The 19,072-nt window shown below is 32.8% G+C and overlaps 1 protein-coding gene across 35 annotated transcripts in view; it reads left to right on the top strand.

Annotated features, from left to right (window-relative positions):
• Positions 1–19,072, top strand: part of LOC143243051 (dynein axonemal heavy chain 7-like) — a 76,855-nt gene that overhangs the window by 14,446 nt on the left and 43,337 nt on the right. For 25 of the 35 annotated variants that reach the window (XM_076486722.1, XM_076486696.1, XM_076486698.1 and 22 more), the window contains 4 exons: positions 2,073–2,228; positions 10,402–10,613; positions 13,504–13,635; positions 14,098–14,239. In XM_076486722.1, coding sequence (XP_076342837.1) covers positions 2,073–2,228; positions 10,402–10,613; positions 13,504–13,635; positions 14,098–14,101 — 504 coding nt within the window. In that variant the 3' untranslated portion in view covers positions 14,102–14,239. The other 10 variants (XM_076486713.1, XM_076486712.1, XM_076486710.1 and 7 more) reach the window with 8 other exon arrangements.

The raw sequence follows: 19,072 nt of genomic DNA on the forward strand, positions 1-19,072 counted from the left end.
TTTCAACCTGTTCAAGATTAAGAATACCTTTTAAATATTCATTAATTAAAACTGAAGAAAAACAAATTTAATAACCCAGCCTTCTCATAATCATTAAATATAGGCCGATCTCTATCAGTCCTAAAGGGTTTTACCTTATCTGAAGACTTTGTTATATTTCTTGAATATACAATGCTTTTCTTTAATTTTATCTCTTATACCCTTTGTGAACCAACCTGATTTTTTATTTTGAGCTACCCTTTTCTTTCTAAAGGAATATGTTTGTTTAATTATTTTCTCTGTATTTACCCCACAGACAATCCTATTCACATACTTTGTTAAGGAATCACCCATAACTACAATCTTCTTAGGTTATCATCCACATCCTTCTCTGTTTCTTTTGTTGACTTTCTCTCTAGTAGTTCCTTGTATATACAATTCAATGAATAAAATATTTTGTTCAATAGAACAGGCTCGTTACAGTTACCTCCACTGTATAATACTCTTCCTAACTTTCTGAAAATCATTGTTAGTTGATGTACCCTTTCTTATAAAAGCTTAAGCCCTTGCTGCCATCTCCCACAGTTTACACATCTCTTTATTTATAATAGTGATAGGCATAAGCCTCTTGTGTCTTTCTATTTTTTTTAATCTTTTGAAATTCTTTTTGAAGTGGTTAGCCTTAGCCAGTGGAAAGTTGCTACACAACATTTACCAACCCATTTACAATGTTTTGGGAGGTAAAACATCTGAATTATAAAATTCAAGTTATCGTTGTAGTCATCTTTGAATATCAAAGTTAATGTTAACTGACACTATCATACAACTCACATAAGATTTGCATTAAGAATAAAAGTAGAAAAACTTTAATTTACACAAAAAGAGAAACAGTCCTAAAACATTTTTTTCTGCACTTTCAAAAAAAGGTTTACAAAGAAGTATAGAAGTGCAAGAACCACAACACACTGCTGAGTATATATTCTTCAACATTAAAAAAAAGTTAAACTACAGTGATACAAACTAACAGCTTTCAGAGAAGAAGGAAAAACAATTTTGGTTACTTTCCCAAAACATTTTTGTGTATACATGTATTATGATTGTTTCTCTTGTGTGTTTTAATTCACATTTAAATTTTGTAAGCTTGATTAGCTTATAATTAGTATGATTCATTTCTTTTTTTATTTTTATTTCATTACCTAAAATAGCATAATTCTATGTATATTATGTAATTTCAATGACCAAGCTTGATTGCCTTGTAAAAGAACTTGTACCTTTAATACATCCCCATGTTGTTTTCTAAAGTTCACCACAGAAAAGATATTTTCATTGTTTACAAAAAAAAACAATGGAAAATTTCTTAAAAAATTACTTTAAACATTGGTTTTGTTGTTTATTTAGCATTGTAGAAAATGTACTTCCAAATATGGGCTAAATATACTTTTCTTTCTTCTTTGTGGATAAAAGTTAGTCAACTAATCTGAGTATAATGTTTGAGTTTTATACATACACCTTAAATTACTGTCTTGCAAATCATTTTGTACTGTTTGTGTTTATATGTGATGTTCATTACAGTATCAGAACTTTGTTTACCTTTTTTCTTAAGACTTTGATTATTACTTCAGATAAGATAAAAATTTAAACTTTGATTGTTACTCCACATAAGTTAAAAATTAAAACCTATTAACTGTAAAAATAATGCTTTTCATCACCACACATACATAAGTAGAAAATGGACACAGCCATTTACTTGTACAGTTCAAATCCTTGGCTGTACAAAAATATATTTTATACAAATTGAGAGTTAAGTATGGTGAGCAGTTAGTTTTAGTTGATAAGTTCTGTATAACAGAGGACTGCATTTTAAAATACATGTTTGCATACCTATACAACCTTCATGCAGTTGTTTACTTGCTTGTCACAAAAAGAAAAAAAATGTCACAGATTAGTTAGAAAACATTAAAATATTTTCTAAACTTTTACAAATGATTTTTTAGGCTTTGTAGAGTAGATAAGATGCGACCATCCAGTATGTTGCACAAAAATATCTATTTATCTATAGAGTAAAATTTGTATGCATGTCTTTTTTGTTTCAGGAAAATCACATGTTTATTATAAAATTGGTTGCAGTTGGACAGCAGATCAAACTTGAACCAACTTACCATGATTTTGAAACAGTTTTGCTGGATATCTTGGATTCTTTGCTTCATTCTGTCAGAATAATTCCTCGAGTTGAAAATCATCTGAATACAGTATGTTTTGGCTCTCAAGTATTATCAAGACACAGATATTAACTGTTCTCAAAGACAATTCCAACATCTTCAGAAATACATGAACAACTTTAATAAGTATCTTTACATTTTAGATGGTGAGGTATGTTTTCAAGTTATTAAAGTAGGAAATTTATTTGTATCATTTGATCAGTGATCATGTTAAAATATAAAGAATTAACAGTTTTTTTCTATTATATTTAATCATTTTATATTTGATTATGATGGCTAACTATGGGATAATAGAAAAACTGCTTATGTTTGTGCTGCCTAACATGTTACTTCTAGTGGAGCAGCGAAGTGCAAAATTTAGTATGGACCCACAGCAATATTGTGCACAGGATGTACACTGTCATTTTGAGACAAATTACAGATTAAAAACAAAAACTCTACATATGACTTATTTAGGAATGGGAATAATCATGCAGTCTCTAACTGAGTAGGCTTGAGTAATGTGCAGAATGGTTACAGTCATGCCAAAGCCATCCCATGCTTATGATATTCAAATATCTGATATATCTTCTCAGCACACGGGGAGAAGACACAGTAGTCCTTAGAAAGTAACATACAGCGATTAGATCCAAATGCAAGCCCACCAATATCACTCCTAGGAGGGTGCTAAGAGTACTTTCAGAGTTAAATAGATATCAGTAAAATAGTAGGTAAAATACATAGTGACCAAGGGGGATAACATAGAGAACTAAGTTTATGTGCTGATCCATCAAGACTTTCTGTAGAGGCCCTGAAGGTGCATGTCAAGTGTAGGTGAGAAGTGTATATGCACAAACAGCATTTCTGCTTGATATATATATGTATGATGTAGTAAACATTTAAGAGCATTTGTAAAAGTTATAAGTTATTCTAAATATATTTATAATCACAAAAACAAACCTCAGCAAAACTGACTGAATTCTAACTTTTTAGCAGTCCCCAAACCCAGTGGGTCAGCAGTAACTTTATGGATTTAAATCTCTAAATTCATGAGTTCAATTCACTACAGTGGACAGAAAACACAGTCCAATGTGTAGGATTTTACTAAAACAACAATAAATTTTTTAATACATTTCTTCATTAAAGCTTTTCTCCCCCCGCTAGTACAGCGGTATGTCTCCAGATTTACAAAGCTAAAATCAGGGGTTCGATTCCTCTCAGTGGGCTCATCAGATAGCCCAATGTGACTTTGCTGTATAAAAACACACACACACAAACTTTTTTATGTATTCTCTTCAGAGTCTATTATTATCAGATATTTTTTGCTATAATGTGTTTTTCTAGTTTAAGAATTTACTGAAGGCCTTTGTAAATAGAACATTGTGGAGACTTCAGGACCAATTAAATAATACTAAACATTTGCAAGATGTAAAGAAATATATGTTAATGAACCTCACAAGACAAATTAACAAGAATAATTAAATATTGTGTAAATGACAGCAATATAGCAGGTTAATGTAAAACAATATGAAGTTCTGCATTGGACTATGTTAGAAGACTATATTCTGAGAGTAAAAATTTTAAATACTTTTGTTACTTGATTTATTAAGTGGAATATTTAGTGTCTGATATTTGTGTCTGTGTTACTTAAGTGTTTTAAAACCAAAAAAATCATAATGTCATTTTGTTCATTAACACTACAATGTGATTGTGTTAGTAAACAATGCTCTGTGTCTTTGGAGAGTTTATTATGTAACTGTGTTGGTAAACTCTTGGTTACATAGTAATATTTGTATTATTTGATAATTGAGTTTAAAGCAGACAGTGTGATTGTATTAATAAACTGTACTTTAGCAATAAATAAGTGTTATTATATTATTAACATATTGTATTATATGTGTTGCATTGTTTTAATAATAATTATTCCAGTATGATCTCAAACACAGCTATATCACATTTCTTTTGCTCTTTGAGCATTGTTAAAAACTTTTCTCAATCAGTGCACCAGTCTATATACCCCTATCAATTTTGCACCATTTCTGAACATGTACATATCATGCAATTACTTTCCACCAACAGTATTGTGCTCCATATACTGAAGCAGCTTAGCTCTTTCTGCCATTCTCACTCAATCCTCACTTTTAAGAATTGGCAGATTCTGAAAGAAATACACAAGAAAAATGTTAACTTCTGATATGGTCTTACCTCCTTTCACACCTTCTCTATTGGTACAGCATTGTTTAGTTATGTTTTTTTGCATGCTACTGAAATATAAGAGATCTCATGAATTGCAAACATTGTGTTAACTATGCATTTCCTGTTACAGTCGAAAATGTTACTGTTAAACAGCTTCTCAGGAATCAGGTTAGACTTCATCTGCAAAGAAAGTTTATGTCTTAATTTGCAGGAAGCTACGTTTGTATGTTCAACAGTTATTTCTTCTTATTTTTCATGTGGCATTGTTTCTGAGAAAAAATACAATTAATGAGAAAATAATTTGGACTCTTTTTCTCTAGTAGCTTATTTTAATCTGTTACACTGTACACTTCTTAAAGAGTTTTCACCTTCCACCCATTCCTGTACTGCAATGTCATTCACTTTGGTGGTGAATTGTTCTTCCTGTCCTTTCTCATGTTGCTTCCAGCTCTATCAGGGAATCCATGATAAGTATTTCAACATGAATACTTCACACCTGGTTAATACACTTGTAGCTTGGCTCCAATACCCTTTGTTTGACTTTGCCCTTATTTTAATCTGTTACACTGTACACTTCTTAAAGAGTTTTCACCTTCCACCCATTCCTGTACTGCAATGTCATTCACTTTGGTGGTGAATTGTTCTTCCTGTCCTTTCTCATGTTGCTTCCAGCTCTATCAGGGAATCCATGATAAGTATTTCAACATGAATACTTCACACCTGGTTGATACACTTGTAGCTTGGCTCCAATACCCTTTGTTTGACTTTGCCCTTATTTTAATCTGTTACACTGTACACTTCTTAAAGAGTTTTCACCTTCCACCCATTCCTGTACTGCAATGTCATTCACTTTGGTGGTGAATTGTTCTTCCTGTCCTTTATCCTGTTGCTTCCAGCTCTATCAGGGAATCCATGATAAGTATTTCAACATGAATGCTTCACACCTGGTTAATACACTTGTAGCTTGGCTCCAATACTTTTTGTGTGGCTTTGTCCTTGTCTAAAAATGGAAGAATTAAGTATTTTGTGTCATCTCTGTTTAGACTTTGCTATGTTAGAAATTTATGTGTCATTTGTCATCTAAGTGTCTTTTAGAGGCATTGCAAGTGAGATATTGATTATTACTTTGTTGTTTTTCTTTGCATATTCATTAATATTAAATACTGTGTAGACTTAACAAATTTCAAGGGCTTGTTAGGTTATTTTCACTTAGTTCTTTAACTAAGTATGTTTAAATTGATTGCAAGTTACACATGATTACTACTTGTAACATCTTATTTGTTATTCCAGCTCTCAAATGGTGCAACAGTATGTCTGTGGATTTACAATATCAGAAACTGGGTTTCAATACCCATGGTGGACAGAGCACAGATAACCCATTGTGAAACTTTGTGCTAAACTTCAGACAAACAATTCTTATTATCTTTTAATAATTTTCTTCATCAATCTTAACTGTGTGCTTCATCATCTTAATTTTTGTTAGTGTAGGACTTAAATGTGTCCTTTTTTCTTTAGGTTAATTTAGAGGATTTGTGAATTAATATTGATTCTTAATGTGTTTTCTAGGTAATTTTCATTGGTTTGCACATTTTTTTATTATTTTTAGAACTATGCCGATTTAGATGGTTTGTCTGATATTTATCAGTACTTTTTTAACTATATATGTTTAAATAGCTTGTATGTCACATATCTTTACTAGTAACATGTAATTCACTAATCTATAAGAATGATATTTTTCATTGTTTTTATCTCCATGCTTTATTCTCATAATTTTCTTCAGTGTTGGATGTAATTATGTGTCCTTTGTCATCTAGATTACTTCATATGAATTGTAAGTTAGATGTGGATTATTAATGTGTTTTCTAGGTAATCTTAATCATTTTGCACAGTTATTATTATTACATATTTTGTGGGCTAGATACACTTAGATGGTTGTCTATTTGATACTTATAAGAACTTTGCTAATTAGGTAGATTTAGATAATTTCTAGATTACATACCAGAAATAGGTACTTGATTGTTCTATTTGAATAAATGCTGTTGTTTTTTTGTAATTCTTCACTATGTGCCTTATCATACTAATTTTGTAAACTTAGAACTTAAATGTTTGTTTTGTTCCATCACTGACATGTTTTATTCTTTCCTGGTTATAGAGCTGAGCTTTGCTTTGGTTTCTTTTCTTATGTTCATGACACTAGTAATGTCATTTTATCCTTCTAATCTACAGCTTGGAGTTCTTCTTTCCATATCACCATTCTCAAGTTTTTGGCAGTTCATCAAGCTTTATCCTACTTTCTTCCTCTCTCTATCATGGAGTGGGTGGTAATGTTACATTCTGACATCTTCACTGTAGTAACTCGTATCACAGAGCCAGGAAGTAACAGTTCAAGGTCTCTGTGTTTTCAGATCCTAAATCTCTTTTCTGGGCCCACAATTACCACTTTGTGGTCTTCACTTGCCTTTTCTTCTAAATCGGGTAGTGGATTTTTATCTCCTCCCAACAAGATTCTACATGTGGAATAGTCTCTTAATCTACAGGCCTGTAGGTGGATATGTTCTCAGTTGGAGATATCTCATTTATGCCTTTCTCCACTGGATCACCAAATTTCCTTTTCTTTCTTCTTCTGTTTATTATCCACTAACTTTGGGGGGTAGTCGTGTTCAGTCAAGTTTGGAGAATTCTTCACAATTATGCTTAATATCTTATTTGATATTCTTTCAAGAGTTCTATTTTTATTCCAAACCACACTATGTCTTGTTTTACTAGTGGTTCTGTCTTGGCCAATATAACCATCATTCTCACTGCTCCAGCCTTTACTTGTGTAACCTTTGTCTACCCTTAAATCTGTATTCTGTTGATTTCAGTTGTATATTGTTCGTCCAGATGTCACCACACTCTTCCTTCACACATGGCTTTTGTCAGGTGCATTGTTTCAGCCCAGGGATTGACTCCATGTGTAACATCTTTTTTTTTCTTGTACCCTTAGTCCTTCTTTCATGTCCATTTACCACATAGGTGAGAGTATACCTTAAGACTTTGATCTATTTGTTGTGATTTTTTTCCTTTCTACCCTTCTGTTCATTCTCTTTCCTTGTTCTTCACCTGTTTGTTTGACAAAGGGTTCTCCATGTTGGTCATTTCTAGATATCAGATAGACTTGTCAAACACATTCCTTTTCTGCAGGTTTTGTCTTTCCCTTTCATTTCTCTCCATTTTTATTATTTCAAGTCATGCATCCTCTATGTTCCTATAATATGCATGATTGGGATCTTAGTGTGATTCTTTACATCTTTACCATTCTTACTTTGAACTTTCATTTTCATGTTCTATCATCCTCTTCCCCCCTCAAGATTTTATTTTCTTCTCCTCATTGCTTATGGAAATCACAAATTAGATATTTCTGTTTTCAATGTTACCCACTTCTTCTACCATTTCTCTTATGACATACTGCTTAACTGGTCTTTCATCCCTAAGATTTGTGCTGCTCATGGATGCTGTTTGACTATCACTTTCATCTTTCACTGGTGCTGATGCTGATCAACTTTTGTATAGTTCTCTCCTTATGATTTTATGTGGTATTACCTGACTACTTTTGAGGTTCAATTTCCCAACTTTTATACCCTGGAAACCTTTCATTTTTCATAATAACTTATTAGGCTGGTGTATTCTAACTCCTCCATGGAAGGCCCCCACCTCCACAATGTGTTTTCTCACCTTATTCATCATTTTGTCATATCTTTTTGCCTGGTCAGATATGCACTATTGACGTCATGATTACATTATAACACTCACTGTAGGAATGGGATGTTTCAACAATACCACTTGTAGCATACCCTGTGGTATGTATATGTATATATCATTTGGAGACCATCACTCATGGACTTCCTGAGTATAGCAGAAGGGGATTATCACCCATGCTTGCTGATCTTTTGATTGCATTAATTGGGAGTGATATGCTTTTAAAAGTAGGAATTAAAGATACCCATTGTACTTTCTCTAGTGTGATGGTCCTCTGGACTCCCCACCACATTTAATTCCCCTTTTTTTCTTTCAGTGTAACATAGGAGTTCTTACCCATTTCTTAGTTTCTGAAAAGATTGATCATGAGTGAGACTAGAACTTTACCAGTTAGAAGAGGGCAACACTGATCTGCCTCCTTCCATTTCCTCTGGATGCTTTTTATCAGGTGGACTCCTGTCAAAATAAAGTAACAAATTGGTTGGAGCAGGCCCAGCCTATACAGAATCCTCCTCTTAAAACTAGGTGCAGGATGACACTTTCCTATTCTTATAGTTGTTTATGGTAGAGACTCCTATTCTCATTAATTCTGGTTGCAGGAGGTTCTTTTCCAGCTCCTACAATTGAGTTTGGGGGACTTCACCTGCTTCTCAGTGACAGATACAGGACATAAGTGCACTGTTTCTTGTGGTTGAGTAAGTGTTACAAATCTTCCTAATAATTCCAGATGCTGGATATCTCTTTCCTGTATTTATGACTGGGTAATGAACAATTTCTGTTCGTGACACTGGTTACAGATATTGCTTTGTTCATGAGGTTGATTTGAGGCAACCCTGTAATGATAGTTTTGGTGTATTATACTTCTTGTTCCTGATGTGGTTTTGGGAGTTTGTCCAGTTTCAGCCAGAAGCTAACTTCCACTTCTTAATTCCTGTATACTTATGATTAGGTTTGTTACGTATATATATAGATAACACAGTCCACGTGGCTTAGCCACGTTTATGTTTATGTCATAATTTATCTTTTTTTCATCATCAACCTTCTAATGCCAAGGACAAGTCATGAAATCTCATTTGTCTGGTTGAGATTGCACGTGTATGTAGCTAATTCTGTTTATATTTTACTGTGGATTACACCTATGTCAGATTCATTTCCTACATCATGAGCAAAGAGCATACCTGTTCCAGAAGTCAGTATGGTACCTCATAAGTGTGTTTCATTTTCATCTCAAAGCACATACATTCATTCAGGGGAGTCACTTTCCACTTGGTTCCCACATTGTATGCTAAAACTTTGCAGTGTTGAATTCAAGTTTTGTATGAAAGGAGGTAAGACCATATTGGAAGTTAACATATTTCATGCACTGAAAATGCATTTCTGATAGCTGCTTACTTCCTCTACCCTTGGCTGGTGTTCTTCTTTTATAACCTGCCATGAAAGTGAGGATTGAATAACAATAGCAGAGGGAGGTAGCTGCGCAAATGTAGGTGATGCAAAAAATTAGTGGAGAGTATTCACATGATATGTACATGTTGAGGTATCATGTGAAATTGGTGAAGTATATTAACTGGCAGGCTGATCATGAAAATGTTTTACAATGCTTAGAGGGCAGAAAAAGGTTGAGATAGCTTTATGTAAGACGAAGTAAGTACCTATTTATAATACATTTTCAGTGTATGAAAAATGTCAACTTCTGAACTTTAAAAAAATAATTTTTTTGCATTTTGAATTTATAATTCTGTGTCTAAGGTTTACCAAACTCACTTTTATTATTGATTCAAAAAACTATTTTTCTTTCTTTGATATAGTAAAACTTATGCAATAAGTCATATTCATGCTTTTTTTCGCTTTTTTTGCAAAGTTTTCCTGTAAAGATAAATTCTCTTCATTTACATTATTAGACGTATATGAATACTTTTAATTTGATATTTTATTAAGTTTATTAGATATTAAATTTTTCCATCGAAACCTTCTAGTTCTTTTCCACTGAAATTTCAAGAACCTTGTTATGTGATATGCAGGTCTTTGATTTGCACTACCTAACACTGTTTGAACTTATTTTTAAGAACTTCATTCATTGAAGTGTTCAGTTAGAGATGTTAGTAAAGAAAAGAAGGAGGTCCTAATTTTAAAATAGTTTTTGCTATCCTAAAATATGTTTTAAACCTGTAAATTTTGTTCAAAAACAGTTTTATGATAACATTTTTTATGTATTTTTTAGTTTATTATATTTTTTATTTCCCAATAATGCATCTTCATTAGACTGAAAAATCACTGTTTAATATGTTAGAGTGAGAGCAGCTTTGAAGTATGGAGAAAACAGGTTTATGAGTATAAATCCTGGATCAACAAATTTATGTACACTGCAGACAAAATTGTTGATCTCGGAATGTTCCAGTTGGATTTTCGGGAACTTTATGAGTCTTTAGCTAGCCAAACAGAGATCCTTTTGGAAAAGTTATTGAATAACATCTCAAATGAGCACCAGGAAGAAAGTAAAAGGTAACACCATAAAAAATTTAAGCACAGACTTTTTTAATGTTATAAATTCTAATCTAATCAGTTTATCAACAAAAAGCATAAAATGAGAGGGTATTAGATACATACTGTTAATTTAAAAAGTGTGTAGCATTTTTTTATTGCACAGTAAATATTAATTTACACTAATAAGTACCTTCACAGTTATGTCATCTAATATATTATCTTATCTACTTGATAATAGTCATTTTATAAATTTATTAAAATATTTTTAAGTTGATAACCTATCCTGACATAAAAAAGATAACAAATAAAAAATGATGCATAAGTTGTTAAGTTGTATTTTTGTAAAATCTATTAAACAGAAGGAAGTATATATAGAAGGAAGTAGGAATCTATTGTTTATTGGGTTATTATTCTCTACAAATATTCAGAAGAGCTAAAAGGTAACACTGATAATTTGTGAAAGACAATTTTAAAACATATCTGACCCTTACAAAAATTATGTATGTTGTAGTCGAAAGCCAACTAGTTTAGAACTACATCAGTTATTACAGATCATAATTAAAATGAAATGCCTTAATGAAAGTCAACCAGTATAAAAAAAATTGTAAAATATACTTACTATTGTAAATCAATGAACTAGAAAATGAAATCCTAAAATAATTAGATTGTATTGAGTCATTTGTAGTACTCTTGCTATTTATGATGTTTATTGATATAGAACTGAAACTTCTTTTACCTAATAAAGTCTTATTTCATGGTAATAACTATAACCTTTTTCGTTTGTTTATTTATATCACTTCTATTCTTCACCTTCAGGTTTTCACCCTAATAAACAAAATATTAGACTTACACGATGACTGGAAATTCTGTACAATTGAGAAAAGCCTTACTATTATTGTTGGATTAACATGTTCATCACCAATGAAGTACTAATGAGTCATTTCTATTAATCAGGCACTAATGATGTGTTAACACATCAATCAGCAAAGATGCTATAACTGTGTGTAAGCAAACAGATAAACAGTCCTTTAGTATTGTACAATGATCATGCATGTGTGTTTCCCTCTTTCAATTACTAAAATTTCAGTTCACATGACCTGAGATTTCTGCAGTGCCTTGTTTTGATTACTATTATGGCAACAAGATAGCAAAGTTGTTTAGAGTTTTACTCTGGATGAAACTGCAAGTAATTTACAAAATTCCAATGCACAGTCATTTGAAGAGGATGAAGTAGGTAGTAATTATGAACCTTGTGAGCCTGATGATTCAAGAGGACTGGAGTGTAAATACTAGGTTTTTTTTTTCAAACTGCTTCATCCATGGCAGATACAATAACCCAGACACTGACAGTGCACTGGAATACTGGTATAAACTGACAGGTGGCTGATTGTTCGAGCTAAATGTATCAGTCCAACTAATATTTATTTTATTGCATAGCCTCAACTGGTTACAGGTTTGCTACAAGAGGCTGTTCCAGTTGGAATATTCAAACTGCTTATTGTGGAGGATTTTTTGAATAGGATGGTTGCTGAAAGGAATAAGTTTGCTGAACAGCTATTGGAATTGAACTTCCTGTTTTTTAATGCCTCTTTGACACAAGTAAGCAATAGAAGTCACTGTACATTATTGGCTTAGTGTATGAGATATAAGTACTGTAGCAGTAAATGTATGAAACCACGTTACACTGTGTACACTGTATTCACTAAAGGTTAAGATACCTGTGTTTGCACAAATGATTGACACACAAGAACACCAAGAAGTAATGATTTATTGTTAAAGAAAATACACTTTGATTACACAGATGTGAAAAAACTAAACACTTAAGAGAAATTGTTTGATTGCTCTATATATTTAACATGCAGTTTTTGAGTTTTCTTCATAAATGCCTACTTTTATTTAATTTTAACTAACATGGCATTACATGTATAAATTTTTATCTTGTAGGATTTGTGATGAGTACAAACACATTGTAGATAAAGCTTTAACCATTCCAAAAAGCACTCAGGAGTTGATGAACTCTAAGGTAAGAAATGAAAATAATATTGACATTTATTACATGTTACATATTATAATTTATCTATAAGTCTACAACTAATTACGTTACATACATTACATATTACGATTTCAAATAACTAGACATTTTAATTTTAATTTAGAAGATAATTAAATGTCACAATGTATTAAATTTACAATATTTGCCAACAGGATTAATACACACAAGTTTCTTAACACAAACCAATTTTGATATACAAAAAAACAATACAATTTATAATAACAGTTATTAAAAATAATTATGAGAAATAATTATTTATATACTAAAATTTTACAAACTCACAAACAATATTCAGTCTTCTTTCTTGTCTGGAACTGGATATTTCATTAATAGTCCAGGCCCACAACGAATAAATTAGTTTTATGTTGATACACATGCATTTCATTTGACAGGAATGCTAGCTAACTCTATTTGTGGTTAAAGTAAGCTGCAAAAAATTAATTTTTTTTTGTAACATAGTTGATGGTCATTCTCAATTTTTTTTAAGTACAGATATAATCATATACATGTGTATGTGTGTGTATTGTTTTCTTAAAGACAAATACACATAAAGATAGATATATACATGAAAAAAATCCAAAAAGGACTATGTTTGAAATGATAGTGTAATAGAAACGTGTTATACTAAAGAGTAATGTTTACTGTGTTTTTAGAAAAACTTAAAGGTAATGTTTCATAAATATAAAAACAGGTTTGAGAAAATATTTTTATCAAATTAATTATATTCTAATAATTTTTTCTTTGTTAAATATTACTTTTATTTTATGATAAACACTATATATACCTTTATATTTCATATACTATATATTTCAAATTGTGAAGTATTTTCACTTTTTTATTTTTCATTTTTTACAGAGAGTGGGAACACAAGTTGTTGATGTTAGGAGAGATAATTGATGAGTGGTTAAAAGTTCAAGCTACATGGCTATATTTAGAGCCAGTCTTTAGTTCCCCTGATATTATGGCTCAAATGCCAGAGGAGGGAAGGTATGCACTACAACTATTTTAATATTTCCTCAATGTTTTTAGAATTTGTATAAGTAGTATTTTATTGCTTGTGTGAAGACAATTTATATATTATTGTTTTATCTCTGACTTTTTTATTCTCTTTATATACATATTTATGTATATAGCTTAGTATTTTAAACATCAAATATAATTATTAGTGCTTTGTGTAATTCAATTATCTTCTTATACTTATTAGTTGAAATAGAAAAATGTAGTTGTGATAAAAATAAAATGCAGTTATTAAAAACGTTCCATACAGGAAAGAAATACAAATAGAAAACATATTTTTATTTGTTTAAATCTATTGTTACGGGTAGTACCACCTTTTAAATAATTTTGTGGTACATTTAAACTTTAAATGTGTTCCAACATCTTAGATGTTTTTTTTATATAATTGTTTGAATAATTACATCATCTTAATATTCTTATCATACAATACAGATGATTCACAACTGTAGACAAGAACTGGAGAGACACCATGAAAGCTGCTGTTTTAGACAGACATGTACTGGCAGTTCTCCAGGTTGAAAAAAATTTAGAGAAACTAAAGAAATCCAGTGAGTTGTTGGAACTGATTCAAAAGGTAAAATTGCAGTCCTTTTTTGTTGAAACTGTTTAATCTCATTCAGAAGATAACTTTAGTATACTCAATGGCAGTTTTCACCTCTTTGACGTTCCCCATCATAAATTTAAAAAAGTATCTATAAAAATATTCAAGAAAACAAAATGGTCATATATTTTCACTACCTAACTTAAATAAAGATATATACACATATAAATCAAATAAACAAAATAGTTAATTGTTTTTTTTTATTTGTTTACATTTTATAACGTTAATATGTCCTGCTAAGCACTCAGCTGTTGTCACCTTCACTTCACCACTGATATATAATTTTTATAGAAGTCTGGCCAACTGTTAGGAATACCCCTCCTTACATCCACTTCATTGCTAACTTTTACTCCAACTTTCACACTTCACATCTGTAAGCAAATTGCTGACATAAATGCACATGCCACTCATGTGCTAGATGCCATTTGTGGACCACTCCACTTTTTCTTGTGTAATTGCTTAGTTTTAAATTATATTTTGCTTTCCACAACATTTCAGTTAATGACATAATTGTTTTGCTATTATCAATGTGTTTTAAGTAAAGTTTTGTGTATATTTTACTTTTAAAATCAACAAAGTGGATTGCATATTTCCAAATAAGCTCAGTAAATTCACATTATTATTGCACTTGTGTTTAATTAAACCATCATTTTCTGAACTGTATTATATTAACACTGATAAATATTTTAGATAGATCACACTGTTCACAATAATACATTCATTAATATAAAAATGTCTTACTTCTGAGACCATACCTACCTCCTCACACAGAAAGCAATCTTTCTTGTGCATCTGCCTGAGATATTTGCATTCCACAATTCTTTAAACAACTTCAACCAACACTCACTAGATTTCTCATGATTTTCACCATTACATAATGATGTTATTATGTAATAAAAGCCCTCCACTAATATGAGCATGACATAACCTTCCTGTGCACTGAGATTTTCCACTGAGATTCTTCATTAATCTTCCTTAGCACTGTGTGTATTTGATGTATTTTGTTGTATTCATAACTTACAGAGGTTTGCAATCTAATAAAGGAACTTTGTTTTCTTTAGTTTATCAAACTATGAACTTTCAAGTTCATGAACTTTGGCATCTGCTGAGATGAGGAATAACCTTGCAATAGTCAATTTCTTAATTTGGCTACTGAAAACATGTTAAACATAAATGGCATGATAGCCATTGTGCATAGGGTAGTAGGTTTTATTATGCAGCCATGAATTATTTCCCCTCATTTTGAGAAGGAATGTGATGAGAAAGACAACTTTTACTGTTTGTCTCCCCCTTCTGGTTATGCTTTGAGAACCTCTCTTGTCGTTGAGGAGAATTTTTAGACATCCTCATGCTATTTGGACCTTATCACTCTATCTCTCATTCCATTGTCTTACTATATTTCCCATTCTCTACATCACAACTCCCAACTTAAATAATTTTGATTCTTTTCCCATCTTCTGATAATGATGTTAATAATATTGCTTCCTTTATAGATCTAGTCAGTGATCTTATTTCTTGTCCTTGCTTTCTAATTCCTTTATCATGGCCTACAGTTAACTGAACTTCCTCCTTCTAGAGTCATAGACCTTGAAATCTCTTTTGCCTGTTTGGGAGCAAGCCCACTGAGGTCGATTTCACTCTCCAGTGCTTAGTTCTCTTGTCTTTGCTTAATACTACTTTCTGTGTTTTATTACCTTTCCTCTCTTCACTTCATGTAAGAGACAATTCATCGAGCCCTACTTGAATTTTCAGGCAATTCCTGTTCCCTTCTCCTTTCTGCCATAGTCTGTACTACTACTCTTTCCCTGTTTACTTGGATCATTATACTCCTCCCACTTCCTATATTTTTACCCCTTTTCCTATTTTATCCTTTTGCTCAATACTCTTCAGCCCAGTGTCAGACTTTCTGGATTCATCAATGACAATGGAGCAGATTCAGTTGTAATGGGGGCTGGTCTTTGATATGCACATCTTTGTTAACAACTATCTGCAGTTAGATGGGTCATACTTGTTAGTTTTCATGGACTGTCCCTTCAATTCTTCTCTCAGTTAATAGCTGGTTAACTTCACTTCTCTCTCAAATTACATCTATCTTCAATATCTGGAAGTCACTGTGCCAGATCTATTGCACAAACAAGTCATAGAGAGGGTCTTACTTTCACCTGTTTGTGGTCCCCAATAAAACTGGGGACTGGAAGCTGGTAATCTACCTTTCCACTTTCATCTGCTAGGTGGTCATCCCTCATTTTTGCATGGAAAATTTCTTTACTCTTTGTTGGTTCTTTTTCCTTGGACTTTGGATGAGCAAGAGTGACATCTCAGATATGTTTCTTCATATTCCCAATGCTGAGTCTTAAAAATATTTCAAATTTGTTTCTTGAAATCATTCCTTCCAGTTCAGCGATCCTTTTTTCTTTTTTAGCATTGCATTGACCTCCTGTGTCTTTAACAGAACAGTCAAGGCTTTTGTGTACCATCTGAAAGAACTTGCTCTATGATTTTCATTATTACATGAATGATTGGCTTCTTCTGTCCCATTAACAGGAGAAGTCTTACCTTCATACTTTCCTTCTGTAGGAAACTGTCTTTGTAGGATGGCTTGCCAAGACTTCTAAATGCTTTCTTATCCCATCAAATACCTTGTTTTTCTGGGAGTATTTTTTCAACTTCTTTCTCAGCTGGGCTGAATCTTACCCTGTCTATCTGCAAATGATGGAACATTCTCTCACTGGGATGTGAGTCTGTCCTACTCGTGTTGCCTGAGAGACTCTATTGTCTTTAGTAACTATAGCTTTCCTGAAACTGTTTATTCTACTGGGCCATGCTCATATCAACCATCTCTGAATGCCCTTGTGCAACCAGTGTAATGAATCACAGGAACCTTTGGACCTACTGTTTCTCTTCTCACAGACATTTTTGAGTGGCTGTCTACCACTTCGATACCACTATAAATGTGCACCTACTTCCACCCAAATTTTTCTTATGCCTTTTTTTCACCAATATATTCTTACTAGGAAGAGAGGCATCTCTGAATGACAACCTTATGTTGAACACTCTGATCAAGGATGTATCTTGACTTCAGCTTAATGTACTCAAACTTTTGGCAGTACTTTGGGCAAGTTCCCATTTTCTACCCCTCCTGTTGGATCATTTAGTTATGGTTCACTCTTTAAACTTCACAGTCGTATCTTATATCAAGTGTCAGAAAAGTATCAGATTCAGGACTCTTTGTTTTCAAACCCTGTACCTTCTTTTTCTTGTGTCACTTCTCAATACATTTGCCTTATTGTCTGTCATGTACTATATGTTGTAAACCTCAATGTAGGCCATATATCTTGACCAGACTTTGTTCTGCCCCATGGAATAGTTTATTGACTTTGGGTTTTCAGATGAGCGAGCTCTCTCCTGGGGAGTCTATGCATCTGTGCTTTTGCCACACCTCCATGATTTTTATTATGGGCCCTTGTGGCACCTCTTTGACTGACTCATCACTGGTTTTCTTTTTTGCCTTCTGTCTTGCTATTTCCCTCTTTTCCTTCCTCTCACACCTTCTTTCTTGCTGCAACATGTTGCTATTTGATTTCATACTTGGGATTTATCCAATCCATTACCTGTCAAACCAGCCATTCTTATATGGTGATCTTTTTCCTGTCTTATTCTTGTTGCTTATCTACCCTGTCTATCTACCAGTGTAATAGTGTTTTTCATTCTGACCTATTCATCACCATCTTCATCCTGACTGTCTCATTGTTGGCTATCTCTCTTTTTTTACAATATTTTTCAACAAAGGGTTGGCTCTCTCTACCATTGTTGGTCATTAGGCTGCCTTGTCTACCACCCATTATCTTTCCTGATTTTGCAAGGTATTGTCTTCCCCAGTTCTATCCATATTTTTCCTCTCCTTCCATAGATATCCCTGCCCTGTTCCCTTGCTCAGTTTGGACCTTAATAATCTTGCATACTCTTACCCAGTTTCTCTGAGCCAATGGTCACCTACTCCTTATATTAAATTTCCCTACAGTTCTATTTTCTCTTACTCCTTCCCTTAGGTCACCATCTCTCAGACTTCTATGCTTTGAACTCTTTCCATACCCTTTTCTATCCTCCATATCTTTTACTGTATCGTGTCTGGTCTCTTTTCTTTCTAAGACTTCAGCATTTGGGAAGGTGATTCCTCCTTCTCCCATACTTCCCTTCCATTTCACAACTCCATGCTCAATCTGACTTGTGTCTTCTGTCGCATTCTGTTTATGCTGTATCTTGCTACCTAGCCTACATCTCATAATTTCCTGGCTCCCTTCTTCACTTCTTTCTTCCCTGGGATTTTCTTCTTTGAGTGACTTATCACTATCTAAACTTACAGGCTTAGTTTGTCAACTGCTGTTGTTGGTCTACTTTTCATTGGATGTCAATACCTGCAGGCTGTTCCATATTTCTTCTCATCAAATCTCCCATCTCACCCATTCTTTTGCCTCTTGTTTTTGATGGCTACTTGATGACATTTTACAGACTGGCATGTGGACTACATCTTCCACTTTCATCACACACTATCTTCATCACCTGGCTGTCTCATCTCATGTGAGTTACTGCCTATTCCAGTCTGTTATCTTCCAATCTACTTACCATCCTTAGTCAGATGAATACATTTTCTCTATTTTACAGGATTCTGTAAAGTGGCTCGCAGTGCCACTCAGAGTACTTTTATTTCTCAAAATTTTGCACAAGTAGTATCCCACAAGTATATCCATGTGAAGCTCCTGCTATTGGGTGTCACACTCCATGAGTTTCTTTGGGTGCTCTCTGAAT

The sequence above is a fragment of the Tachypleus tridentatus genome, unplaced genomic scaffold, assembly GCF_004210375.1.
Source record: "Tachypleus tridentatus isolate NWPU-2018 unplaced genomic scaffold, ASM421037v1 Hic_cluster_2, whole genome shotgun sequence".
Taxonomy (NCBI): domain Eukaryota; kingdom Metazoa; phylum Arthropoda; class Merostomata; order Xiphosura; family Limulidae; genus Tachypleus; species Tachypleus tridentatus.